Genomic DNA, 14,736 nt, shown 5'->3' on the forward strand with positions numbered 1-14,736 from the left:
CCACAGCTTTTGATGAGCGCCCTACCACAGGTAAGATCACCAGTGATAGACATGTTGGTATGTCCTATATAAGTTGGAAGGTACTGTACAGTGTGTGTATAAATTATAGATGGGTAAACTTAAATTTGAACAGAGATTAATACTGTAGGACAAACACCCACAGCACAGTAATGTACAGTATAGTTAACATAGTAGAGTCTTTACAGTACAGTATAGTACTGTACTAATACAGTACAGTGTGTAGCATAGTACAGTACAGTGCAATGAAATACAATGCAGGGCAGTACTTACAGTATAGTATAGTACATTACAGTCTGTCTGTACATGTTAAAGTATAGTACAGTCTGTAAGACAGTACAGTATAACTACAACAGTACTACTGTATGAAGTTTGTCAAGTATTAGTAGTTTGGTAAGTAAACAAATTTAGTCACTGAGCTATAATTTACAAGGTCCAGAGTAGTGTTGTCAAAACATAGCATACATATGTACATGCAGTAAATGTGTGCTGATAGAAAAAGATGTAGAAAAGATGTATGCTTTAATATGAATTAGAATGCCTCTATAATGCTTCTATATAAGTACACTTTCTCTGCTTGCTTACATTTAAATTTGGTCACACGCTTTGCAAATTACACTTACAAACACTTTGTGCAATTTTATAATCTATTTTTTATTATTTTTCCAAACACCATCTGTTATTTATATCATGGTAGGTTACTGCACATACTGTTATAAACCACTTAATACGCAACGCCTTGGCTTTGAAGTGTTTAAGACAAGCATATATAAATTTAAAATTGAATCACTTGTGCTTTAAGTGTCATTCCATTATGTAACTATGTTATGTAGTGTACAGTGTGAGCTGATCAGTCCCAACAAACTCTATAGCAAGGTAGAGAGTGTGATGAACAGCCTAATTCAATTAGATATGGGATTAACATTTAGATTAACTAAAATATGCATGACTTGTACTAAACCATTGCCTGACTTTTCACCCTCATTGTCTACCTGCATGTATGTTCCAATGTCACCACACAATGGTAGAGGGTACCACATTTGAAAGCTCCACCAGTGATCCTTACTCTACTGCTGATGTTACCAGAAACTTCACCACCAGAGTTACAACGCATGATCATGACGGTAACCTAATCTGTCATCTTACCATTTAGTCGATCGATCGATCAATCAATCGATCAATCTACCACTCATTGCTGTGTTGTTCTGCTGGTATTTCAAGCTGCTCTTTGTACCGACTTTGCCACAAAGGAGCTGAAGTAGCTGCTCCCAGATGGTCTGTATTTGCATTGTTTGGAGGATTGTTGGAAGTACAGTAGCTGAAAACATATGTAGTCTGCTACTTTTAATCCACAAAAATCACACATGAAGTAGATCAAATCTGGCAGAAATTGTGCAAAATTTTGAAACGAAACAATTAAATTTTCAGTTCCTTATTTGTGCGACACAATGTCTTCTGTATCAGACCAAAATGGAAGTTAACTGCCAGTCCCACGTCGAGTAGCAGTCAAATGGTCCTAACCACTGATCGGTATCTAAAGTTGACTGAGGGGATTAAACTATATATATATATATATATATATATATATATATTTATATATATATATATACATATACTGTACATGCCACCGTCAACACTTGTCATTGTAGTGCGTGGTGAATGTCAAACATAGTTCTAGTTGTTCATATTCAATGGAGGGGTCTTTCTACTGCAACCCTTGAAGTTATTTCGATCACGAAGAAGGAAGTTCAGCGTTTGGTCCTTTAAGGTAGACCAAACCTCTGTGTAATGTTTAAAAACAGTATTCTAGCTGTGCCTGCAATACAGTATATATTTAAATGAGGAAATGATGACTATAGAAAACCATCAGAACTAAGCTGTCAATCAGGAATCACGCCTATTTCGGACGTGACAGAGAATACACAGAGTCCTGGACACTGATTGTTGAAATTTTACAAACATACGTAACATCTGAAGGCCTATTAATGGACAATTAATCTAACGAATACACGTAGGTCTGTAGTCTATCATTGCAAATGTAACTCCCTCAGGTCTTTTAAAACTGCTAGGTCGATTTCCTGGCCCTGGTTTATCATCATCCAAAACATGTAATATATGCCATACACGGCTGTAGTATATGGTTAATTCCATGATAAGGTCAACATCATACCCAAAAATTTAAGATCATTGTACATTAAAATTGTACCAGTTTCCAATAAATAGAATACTTGTAGTTACTAAAAATAATTTTTTCACCCCCGAAACATCATTTGTTTGATTATGGGGTCGGTAATAACAAATGGTTCCCGTTGTAACTAAATTATGAAAAATACAGTGAAATTTCATTTTGTGCAGATTTGTACATAGTAATCATAGATATCATCAGTTTTTTGGACTAATTATATTTGCTATAGCATAGTGCTCACTTAATAGCTTCAATTTTTTTTCGACATCAAGGCATTAGACAATAGTGGTGAATTGAAAACACCCTCGATTTACTGTCACGCGAGTCACAAAATTTACTGTTTTTGTTTTTTTTCTCCTTGCCTGCACAATAGTTTTACTCCAAATAATGAATATCAAGTCTTCACATAGATACCAAAAGGATTACTGAATTTTCCTTTCCAGAAGATATTCAAATTTTGCGGAAAATCACCCTTTATGAATGTCACGCCAGTCACGTCACGCGAGTCACGTCAAATCAAGATAGTGTTTCTACCTATTTACTGTGTGTTGGACTAATTATATTTGCTATAGCATAGTGCTCACTTAATAGCTTCAATTTTATTTTGATATCAAGGCATTAGACAACAGTGGTAATAGAAAACAGTAAACACCCTCGATTTACTGTTACGGAGTCACAAAATTGACTGTTTTTGTTTTTTTCTCCTTGCCTGCACAATAGTTTTACTCCAAATAATGAATATCAAGTCTTCACATAGATACCAAAAGGATTACTGAATTTTCCTTTTCAGAAGATATTCAAATTTTGCAAAAAATCACCCTTTACGAATGTCACGCGAGTCACGTCACACAGGTCACGTCAAATCAAGATAGTGTTTCTACCTATTTACTGTGTGAAAATTACAGGGATGTTATCTAGTTTGATGAATGAATCACTGATTAAAGATATCATATATGCATTCCCCTTTAATTAGGCAACTTGAATAATATGGGCACACATAATGCAACTAATCATCATAATTTCATTTGAAATATCAGAATTTAAATCATGAATATTTAATCGCAATATAATGCCTATTTTATCACCACATTTGGAAAGTTAGCACATGTCATTGATTTTTTAGTATTATACTAAAACATAATCTATATTTGTATCTGGCAATGCCATGTGCTATGACTTGACAACCTTAAGGTCTTAACTGCTCAATCATTCCCAAAATCCTATGAGCGAATGTATCTTCTCAAATATTACACTTTATGTTTATTCAAATATGACAAATGAGAATGGTAATTTGAATCACATTTTGATAGATCTGTTTCTTCTCTAACTTTCAAATGAGTGACTTCAACAGACTTAATATTGTTATAAATATTAATTGACAAAATATATTGCCTGAACAACTGTACTACCCGTACAGTATATTACCTACTGTCTGCAGTCATGAAGGTAACTCGGGGACATTAATATTATCTGGACATTCCCAAGGGAAGTACCTTTTGGACACTTTCTAGACCAATGAATGTTATATTTCACTATGCAAGATCTGTACCTTCAATTCACTACTGCATTTGGTCTAGAACTATCCGAAAAGTGAACTTGTCACGCGAGTCACGTTTTCTTGTCACGCGAGTCACAATACATCTTCATCGTTATTTTCATGCATTACAACTTTTTTTCAAAGTTGCATAGCAATTGAGGTAGAGGTGTTTTTCAACTTCGGTATGATTATAAAAAGTGATTGGAAAAATTTTAATAAGACATAAGAAATCGAACATTTGTGTGTGCATTCTGATTTTTGCTAATAGTAACTGTCACGCGAGTCACGTTTAGTTTTTCGCCAATTTCACCCCCAAAACTTGAGGTATAAATATTTTTTCTCTACTGTTGTAAGCATTAAGGCGAACATTCACTGCTACATTAATGCTTTTCTCCCAGGTAATTTCTTTATTTGTTAAATGATATCAAATAGAGAGGAATTTGAGTAAAAATGTCACGCGAGTCACCATGGAATTGACCATATACTGCCATGGCACAATAATAACATTACAAGTACCTATGTTGCAAGAGCTGAAGTAGTACAGATAATGCCGAGTCGTTGCGGATAAATACAATTAACATTTCATGCCTGCAGCTACTTTGCAGGATGTTGTTAATTCAAATGCGTTCAAATGATACCTGTCTTGTTCAATTCGAGAATAACGAACCAAAGTAGAGAATTTTACGTATAGTTTTGAAGAAGTATGCTAGGCAAGGAGATCTATTTAAATTAACGTGTGCAGAATTAACTGTTCGCGGCCACAATTCTTTGCAAATCTGAGTCTGGATTTTTTCCTGCGTGGCCAACCTGTGAATTTGAGATTGTTATGAAGAGCGTACAGTATGTTCAGTTGGCATATACCAGCCAGCCATGTAGATGGTGGAGCGGGCTAGTAATCCCAATATTGTAGCGCGCATGTGCACTATGTACAATAATCAACCCATTGAAAATACAGCTTTCAATGTTATGTTTCTTCTACATAAATTTGTATATATACATTTTTTACGTGTACAAATTTCTCTAGCAAGTTGTTTTGTAAACTCTCTTTTCTCTTGAGTTTTCATGTGTATCAGTATCCTGTAAAACATGATTGTAACATTTCTACTGTGCTCTGGTTTTCTCTGCAGTTTTTCTCTTTGCTTAGAAATGCTTCAGGATTACTGTACCTAGATTCAGTTCTCCCATTTTTGTTTTACCTCTTCGTATTGAGGATAACTTGGTGTACTATAGAATGTACCTGTATAGCTCCCATATACCATTCCTTACAAGGGCATTAAATGCAGGGCTTCCCATTATGGCAGTATTATTAAATATTATTATGAATGTGGTTTCATAAGGTTCATTACCTACAGACTGCAGCAGTCTGAATTCTGAAAGACATTACCCCCATCAGCTGGTTCATTCTTGTCATACATAAATCAGTCATGTTCGCCTTGTTGATGATCAGTGCAATGTTATAAAACTTTGTGGAGCTTACCAAGCTGTTGATGTGGTAAAGTGTACACAATATATCCCCCCTCGCCGCCACCCTCCCTTTATCCCAGCTATGATGGGAGAACTACATCAATCTATTTAAAGCTCTAGAGTGTGGCTTAATTATCCATGAAGCAACCAGAAAATTTCAGACATTCTGTTCACCTGGTTACTTCATTTGGGACATAAATATGTGGAATGACTAATATTCATATGGAATCATATCCATCTGGTGATGTTTGAATTACATAATCGACGTTTAATCCATCAACATTGCTCATTTATCATGTACTAACGACAATCTGCTAAAGTCACAAGAATAGTGCAAAATTAGTCACAGAAAATAGTGCAAGAATAGTGCAAATATTGCAAAATTCATCCTCTGTCTAAATAAATATAATTTGTTAAACTTATCCTATAGCAGCTGCATGGGAAAAATGATACATCCCACACAACCTAAAATAAACACAAGCCTAAAATAATGTATTAGTAGTATTGTTTTTTGCATAATTGTCATGGTTTTGTTCATACATTAGGAATGATTATTTCCTGTAGTTCAAACCACACCCAACAAGTTGCATTCTTGATTCGTTGCCATTGAATTTCACTAATATATCCTTTCACCTTCTAGCCTATTCGTTGGCTTATATAGCGTTGGTCACCCTTCTGAGTGACAATTCAGTGTATCCGTTCATGAGCAAAATGTTTTTCATATTCAATTTTAACAAAATTAAGACACAAACTGGGTTCAAATCCTAGCTAACAGGGTCATGTTAAAAGCTGTAGACATGGGTCATTGTTTTTTCTCGTTTGATGCTGAATTAGCATACCAGTTGAGAATCCATGGGATAATGTATAGGATTGGTCAAATTGGATTGGTTATGTAAATTATTAAACAGCCCTGCTTGTTGTACAGTATGTGGGAATCCATGGGATAATGTATAGGATTGGTCAAATTGGATTGGTTATGTAAATTATTAAACAGCCCTGCTTGTTGTACAGTATGTGGGAATCCATGGGATAATGTATAGGATTGGTCAAATTGGATTGGGTATGTGAATTATTAAACAGCCCTGCTTGTTGTACAGTATGTGGGAATCCATGGGATAATGTATAGGATTGGTCAAATTGGATTGGTTATGTAAATTATTAAACAGCCCTGCTTGTTGTACAGTATGTGGGAATCCATGGGATAATGTACAGGATTGGTCAAATTGGATTGGTTATGTAAATTATTAAACAGCCCTGCTTGTTGTACAGTATGTGGGAATCCATGGGATAATGTATAGGATTGGTCAAATTGGATTGGGTATGTAAATTATTAAACAGCCCTGCTTGTTGTACAGTATGTGGGAATCCATGGGATAATGTATAGGATTGGTCAAATTGGATTGGGTATGTGAATTATTAAACAGCCCTGCTTGTTGTACAGTATGTGGGAATCCATGGGATAATGTATAGGATTGGTCAAATTGGATTGGGTATGTAAATTGTTAAACAACCCTGCTTGTTGTACAGTATTTGGGAATCCATGGGGTAATGTATAGGATTGGTCAAATTGGATTGGGTATGTAAATTATTAAACAGCCCTGCTTGTTGTACAGTATGTGGGAATCCATGGGATAATGTATAGGATTGGTCAAATTGGATTGGGTATGTAAATTATTAAACAGCCCTGCTTGTTGTACAGTATGTGGGAATCCATGGGATAATGTATAGGATTGGTCAAATTGGATTGGGTATGTGAATTATTAAACAGCCCTGCTTGTTGTACAGTATGTGGGAATCCATGGGATAATGTATAGGATTGGTCAAATTGGATTGGGTATGTAAATTGTTAAACAACCCTGCTTGTTGTACAGTATTTGGGAATCCATGGGGTAATGTATAGGATTGGTCAAATTGGATTGGGTAGGTGAATTATTAAACAACCCTGCTTGTTGTACAGTATGTGGGAATCCATGGGATAATGTATAGGATTGGTCAAATTGGATTGGGTATACATGTGATAGCAGCCCTGCTTTTTGTATAGTCAGGAATCCATGGGGCAATATATTGCATTAATCATTTTGAAATTTTGACCAGTAGAATTGTTATCAAAAGAACTTGTAGTTATTTAAGCAAGTCGCTCAAAATTTTTAATTCTTGACCTGTAAATGTAATAAAACAAGTTACACCATATAAACACCATATAAACACTGTATAAACAGCGTATATACACTGATTAAACACCATATAAACACCGTATAAATTGCATTATTGCTATCACTACGAGGGAGGAGCAGCGTCCACTATTGTTGAATGTTGAATGTTTGTTTTCCTTTCTTTGCATGAAGACATCATCAAATTCCATCATTGAAACTCATCTTGTAAGGATCAATTGACTATACCATCAAAATATATTGACAAACAAGTACCATATGGCAAGCAATGCTAGTTCCTGCTAAATTCTGTGGAATTGTAAAAGCATTTCCTCGTTGACATGTACTGTACGTCAAATATCCACCTTGAATCAATGTGCAATGTCTGCATGTGTCATTCTGTGATTATGCTGCAATGAAATTATGAACCTACAAAATTTTATGACGTAAACAACGTATATGTATGTATGAACGTCAGTGTTTTAATCAAAACTAAAGAGATAATGTTTTATTATTGATATTTCATCTTTCTTGATGACTTCCTCCCCCTAGCAACCATCAGAATACAATACTAGGTTTGGTGGCAACACGCACAGACAGCATCGTTGCTCTTGAGTATGATGAATGGCTGTTCTACATGTCACAAAATTACAGACTGCAACAGAAACACTTAGCTTACAGTAGTACATACAATCAGCTAGCAATACTAATACGTTGTTATCAGAATTCAGATTCAGTTGCATTGCTGCTCTAGTAGTAACTGGTATTTAAGAAGTAAGAAATTCCAAGCGACGTGAACTAATTGTTACTCGGATGAAAAAGTTGTGTAACCATTTCTTCTTTCTGAACTACATGATCTACGAGTCCAAACAAAAATTCACAAATTTATGAAACTTGCTAAAAAAATTGTGACTGCCGACTTCTGACTGTAGTCGACCAGAATAATTGATGTTAATATGTTAGAAAATTGAATATATGTTTTTTGAATACAAACCATCTGATGGACCCATAATCCATAAACAAAAGAAAGTATAAGTCATTGTTTGGTGGTGATTCAAATGAAATCGGTTCCCCTAAATGAAACTGCTGTTAACTATTGTTATTGTCATAATCATTTTAAATTTCATTCATTGTTATTGTAAGATACAACAGTAGTTTGATAAATGTGTGGAAATCAAAGGGATTGGCTCTATTGAATTCGGAAACAACAATAAGAACAGCAAAGATTGTAATTAACAACAAGAACGTTTGCTGGCTTCCATATATGTTAGTCATCAGTGGTCCTAGGATGGCACAGATATGAATTATATCCCACTACAGTCTAAAGAATCCAATTAAGGGAATTATCACTTTCAATGTATTTTCCATGCACACAGGTTCTACCTTGAGTATGGGCCCTACGAGCCCTATGAACCCTATTCCTGATACTCCTGATGTTTCCATTAGAACCACCGGTATGCTTCGATTATATGATCTTTTACTCCACAAAAGGTGTTTTTTTTTTCTTTTACTTTTTGATACCCAACATGTGTTTTTAATAATTTGTGTGTGTGCTTAAAGTAAAGGGGGATCTCAAAACTGCTTCAGGGTAGGACATTGGGCATTTTATTAGATCATAATTGTTTGTGTTATCTATAGTGCATGGTTTGGTTTGTAGGAGGATGGGAATATTTCACTTCTTTTTGGGATTTATACCATTACATTTTGGGATAATCCCGAAAGGAAGTGCATGTTGAAAATTCTGTGACCGCTAGAATGCATGTCCTTCACATATATCCTTATTACAGAGAAAAAGATTTCCTCATTTCCAACATTTTCCAACAAATTTCTATGGATATTCCCTAGCGAGGGTGTGAATCCTTGATTAATCAATCTGAGGGATAGTCATAAAAATGTTTGCTGACAATGAATAATAATGAGAAAATCAAAACATGCACATGGAACATGGATTGGATGTATTTTGTGAATAACATGTTAACAAATCCCTGTTTTTTTTTTTTATTGGATTACGCACTTTCTAACACATAATCGTGCATCGATTTCATCTTACTAATTTAAAAATACTAACTTTCAACTCGAGTGGCAAACTTGGTGGAGGATACCTAAGGAGACATGTGTAGTCATTTTACAATTCTGTTTGAATTTGGTGTACTGACAGGTAGAATAAAGGTTGTGAAAGGGTATAACCTTATGCTGAATAGTCCTGCAAGTATGTTTCTAAAATAATTCACAAATGCCTAATCATACTGTACTTATGATCAGGATATTGTATATAACTGCCAAAAAATCTATGTATGCAAATTTTGCAAACTGCCCTTAAGCTTTGATACTTTCCTATTTAGTTTCTCCATATATGACATACTTTCCAATTTAAAACCTTTTCGATCACTGGGTACTTTCTTATAAAGCGTTTTGCCCATAAAGCTGGCAGAACTGGATCATTTGGAAAAAAAATATATATATTTTGCTGTAATTTATATCTATCATCATTTGAGAAACATATCCTGATAAAAAACTTTTTCATCAGTGATAGAAAAGAATGCCTGGCATAATTTTGTGCATGTTTATTGGCAATTACAGAGCAGATCTGTTATTTTCAATGTTAGTTTCGATAAGAAAACGATGCAGATGGCTGCATCGTGGTAGCTTGTTCGATTGCGATCTTAATTTGAATTGGGCTTGGCAGAGTCGATCAAGTTGCCTGCAATTGTCCGCAGCTGCAAGTAACAGCTTTAAGCAAGTTGATCAGTAATGAACATGGTTATCTCCATTGCAAAATGACAGGCTTTACCATTTCAATCCTGTTAGTTTACAAAATTATAAACAAACAATATTGCAGTGGAGATTCATCACCACAGAGACGAGTGTTGTTATTGACAGAGCCTCCAGTTGAACCCTACTGTATCGACCATTCTAAAGACATACAAATGTTGACTTGAAGTTAGACTATTCATACAGTTCTTTGAAATGTTCAATAAGTAACCATGGCAATGGCTTATGCATGAGACAACATGTCTTAATGACAGTGCCAATCAGATGATATTTGTTAGAGAGTGTGATCTAAATTTCTCATGATAATTTGGCAGTGAAAACCGTGTGCAATAGTGAAAAGTTCTTACACGGTGTATAATTGGAGAATATTTTATCATACAATGGCTATTTTACTATTATCAGGAAAATTAGGCAACATTTTCAACATAAAAATCAGGGATTCTGAAGGAATTGGGAAAATATCTTTGAAGTTGAAGAATGAACTGGAGATGGTTAAAATGTTGTTATTAGTTACTCGCTTAGTTCACCTTCATTTGGTCAGTAAAACAATTTCAGAATGCATCCTATTTTGATAAATCATAATTTTATTTCGAGTACAAATATGCATAAGGTGTGGTAAACTGTTGGTAATGTGAATGCAAAAAAAAAGACTTTAAAATACAACACACATTAATTTCTTGTTTGTTATACATGAAATGTGCTTAACAATTTTGATACATTGGTTCTGCATCAATGGTAAGATTTGTTGGTACCGACATGGGCTGGATCGAACATCATTCTAGAATCAGCCGACTGTATGAAAACATTGGCATTAATTAGGGGTTGTTGGTTTTAATGTAACCGATTCTGCACTTTTTTCATTAACCCATACGTGTTATACACTTTCCTTTGTTTTGGTATGTCTTGCGGTTCCCGGTTCCCTTTGCACGCACCTTGGCATGTTTTTAGATTTTGCAGACCAATTAACGAGCACTAGTTACTATCCTGACAATACCACACTCGACCCAGGTGAGTCTTAATTTCACAGCAACCGCATGCACTCAGTATTTGAAGTTGTAATTATCATAAAGATCCTCAGAATCACAATTTAGAAAGCAATGTGACTTTTGCCATAATGAATAATTCATGATGTTTGTAAACTAACATCTTACAATCATGTCTCTCTTAATTTTATCATCTCTCTCTAGTCTTGGTTGTCAAGTGATATGTCTGTTTACATCGCTATTCGTAAACAGTTATTGAATTTCTTCTACGACCTATCTTGTTTCCTGTTTGCTCTTTTTTACGGGATGAAATAAGAAAGAAGAAAGAATCGAGCCCTCGAGCAGTCGCTATGAATCTTCTTTCCAAACCACACAACTTACAATGTGAAATGTAAATTGCTCAGAGCATGGAGCTATAATCTGTTTATAGCTCCATGCTCAGAGCATCCTCTTGCTGTGCAAAGGTCTGTGTGCGTTGGTGCAGGGAGTTGCTTCCATAACAACTCCCTGGTTGGTGTTTACTTTTCTACACAATTGAATCAGTTTCACTCGGCAGAGCATTTGTCAGAAAAGTCTGCTTAGCCTCCTTCAACTTCAACAAAATTGACCTCCAACATACCTTGTCCTCAACTTCAGACTTCTATACCCTGGATGGTTAAAAATTGAACATGAGTGTTACATTAAGTAGCACATTCCTCATATGAAAGATAGCTGTATGTTTCTCAATCAAAGAAGGTATCCCTCTGCTGGTTTCAGTCGTATACATTTCACTATTTGTGCTCGACCGTGTCCGTTAATTTTTCGTTGCTCAGTGTGTGTTTGTGAGCTATGCGGCTGATGAATCTTGCTTAATTACTGAGGCAATCAATCCTAGTAATTAATGAACACTTATTAAATGATGAGACATTTAGTTAAGCTCATCATTGATCAACATTTATTGATAGTAGCCAATGCAGGTTCTTAACCGCGTGGAGCTCTCTTTTGAAGGGTTGATGATTTACAAAATTAATGATAGTCAATTAGTGCCTAAGTAAAGTGTAATTAAGGTAAACAATCTGTAACTGTAAAGTATTTTTACTCATCTTCCTGTGGGTGTGGTTCTATAAGGACATGCTTGGCAAAGTCCAGTGATCGAGTCAATTAACTGCTTCACATAATATTTAGCTTCACTAATGAATTGCTTCGCTAATTATAGTTGCATCCATGACTGTAGCAGAGTCTAATGAAAGTTTTCCAACTGTATCTAGGCTTATGTATGTTGTTCTCCAATATCGGTTATCAATATTTACGTACTGATGCAAAGAAGAAACTTTGCTTGCACATGCATTAAGTGAGTGTTCTGGTGTTGTCGATTTTGTAAACAAACACAGGATGTTTTTATTTGAATTTTTTCATTCACTGGATCTCTGCCAAATGGGTTACAATTATGATCAATAACTGCATATGTAGTAGACCATGATTGCGTGTGATTAGTTACTACAATATAGTTTGGTACCAAAAAAAACAAAGAGAAATGTTTAATTAGACTGTGAAGACTGAAAGCATTATGAAGCTCTCAGTTTCTGTTATCTAGGCACGCCGCACAGTCGGTCGGGAGTGATTGTACTTTGTGTTGAGCGACCGATGAATCGGGTGGCTTACAATTCAATTAACAAAAGACAACTGATATACAACAACCTGGATGTTCTAGATAGTTTATTGTTTAAAAACCATTAAAAACCATTATACAATATGTGCATGACATTTATGAGTAATATGAAAATTAGAGTGAGAGAGAGAGAGAGGTAGGATTATAATTTGTATATGTGGGAGTGAGCGTTACCCCAGAGACCCCAATTAGCGGCATATGTTGTTTATCACTGCCATGGAAACGAAAAGTCACATGGTAAGCCAAGACAATTTGTTTTACTACAACCTGTTCCTCCAGGGCATGTTTAGATTGGATAAAGCACATTGGCAATAACAGCGGTGAAATCTTGCATCTGTGCGTGAGGTTGTCAGTTTGCCGCTCAATGGGAGTTCTCCAGCTTAGAATAGTCAGTCAGCATTAATGGTATAGACGTTTCTTGTATGCTGCACAAAGAAATGTACTCTAAGCTTGGCTCCTGAAGACCAATGTAACTTTAGCCCTCCAGAATCACACGAGGAAGCCCAAAATTATCGTCAACGTCAAAAGTTTGCAAATGAAACAACGAACATTACATCAGATTTGTGGCCAACTAAATTCTTTTGATACACTAGCAGTATACCCAGAGTAGCTGCTATGAGCCAAATAGTTCGATTACTTAAGAAGATTGTGGCATCCAATGTGTGTGGAAATATATTCATAGATTTAATAGTCAGAACGGTGAACAGATTAAATGGGTCAATATTTCTAGCAAGTTTATATGTAATCTTCTCGCCAGACCTTTTGTTAATTAATTGTCATCAATTAATTATTAAAGTTTTTTTTCGAATCAGTGTCATGATGAATCATGTTTTACAGCAGTTGTCACAATTGCGATCAACTGAATTATGAAATGTCAGCTGGTTTAACGACAGATTCAGAGGGTTCGACAACCTTCGCAAGTGATCCCGTCACAACTAGAAGTGGATCAGATATCAGGACAGTTGGATCATCAAGTTATATTCAGACAAGCTTTCAGACAGCCAAGAGTGACGTGCCCAGCAGCTTAGGTGGTATCACATCTTCTCCCTCCGTAACTGGTACAGCAGAGAGGAAGGGCTCCACTGTAGCAAATTCCGATCCGGTCATATCGACCCACTACGAATCATTCAGCCATCCTACGGATATAACGATTATAAGTGACACAAAGGTCCCTCCCAGCCCAGAGTTGGGTGTCCCCAGCGATGGCAGATGGTCAACCCTAAAGGATGTTGATTCCACTCTCATGTCCACAGGATCGATTAGGACCGAGCTGTCGTCAGAAAAATATCACACAGAGCCTTTTTCAGATGCAACGGAGATTGTTTCGCCATTAACAGAGGACAATTATTACTCAGCTGATCTTACGCGGTCTCCTGTGACTTCTAGCAAAACTCTGACCCCATTTTCGGGCAACGGTGGGTGAGCCTATCAATGGATGCTTTATGTTCATCTGCGGTAGCCTAGTTTTCTGCATATCTCTCCAGTCATGATTGTGTTTTATGTCTAGACAGGGTTGACTCTGGGGTTTTGTGTTTTTGAATGACATTTCACTTGCCTGATGATTACAGGGAGCTGTATGTTGAGTATCTGAGTAACAATATGGGGTAAGGTTGCTATGTAACAGGCCAGGACTAGGAGATAATATGGGATGGTTCACATCTTAATTGGAGCAACAGTATGATGCAGTCATAAAGACAAAGAATTTGTCTGTTAATTACATTATATGAAAAAATTATTCACATTATTCAGATATCCTTTGTTAAACTAACCTCTAACATCATCAATTATATACCATATTTAACAACACTAAAATTAATTACGCATCATAAATTAATATATAGATTTTGGAGACTCCTTATTAGCTAGGTTCCTGACTTGAAATGAGACTTAAACAATCAGCTCCCTGACTTGAAGGGGTACATAAAGTATAAAAATACATTATGGCAGGGTCAACCCTGAGTAGTAACTGATATGCTGTA

The 14,736-nt window shown here is 35.8% G+C and overlaps 1 protein-coding gene across 21 annotated transcripts in view; it reads left to right on the forward strand.

The window, feature by feature from the left end:
- LOC139980478 (uncharacterized) overlaps positions 1-14,736 on the forward strand; it is a 54,525-nt gene that overhangs the window by 16,006 nt on the left and 23,783 nt on the right. For 6 of the 21 annotated variants that reach the window (XM_071992146.1, XM_071992138.1, XM_071992175.1 and 3 more), the window contains 4 exons: positions 7-30; positions 1,047-1,142; positions 8,731-8,808; positions 11,075-11,134. In XM_071992146.1, coding sequence (XP_071848247.1) covers positions 7-30; positions 1,047-1,142; positions 8,731-8,808; positions 11,075-11,134 — 258 coding nt within the window. The other 15 variants (XM_071992200.1, XM_071992193.1, XM_071992227.1 and 12 more) reach the window with 8 other exon arrangements.

This window comes from Apostichopus japonicus, chromosome 2, assembly GCF_037975245.1.
Source record: "Apostichopus japonicus isolate 1M-3 chromosome 2, ASM3797524v1, whole genome shotgun sequence".
Taxonomy (NCBI): domain Eukaryota; kingdom Metazoa; phylum Echinodermata; class Holothuroidea; order Aspidochirotida; family Stichopodidae; genus Apostichopus; species Apostichopus japonicus.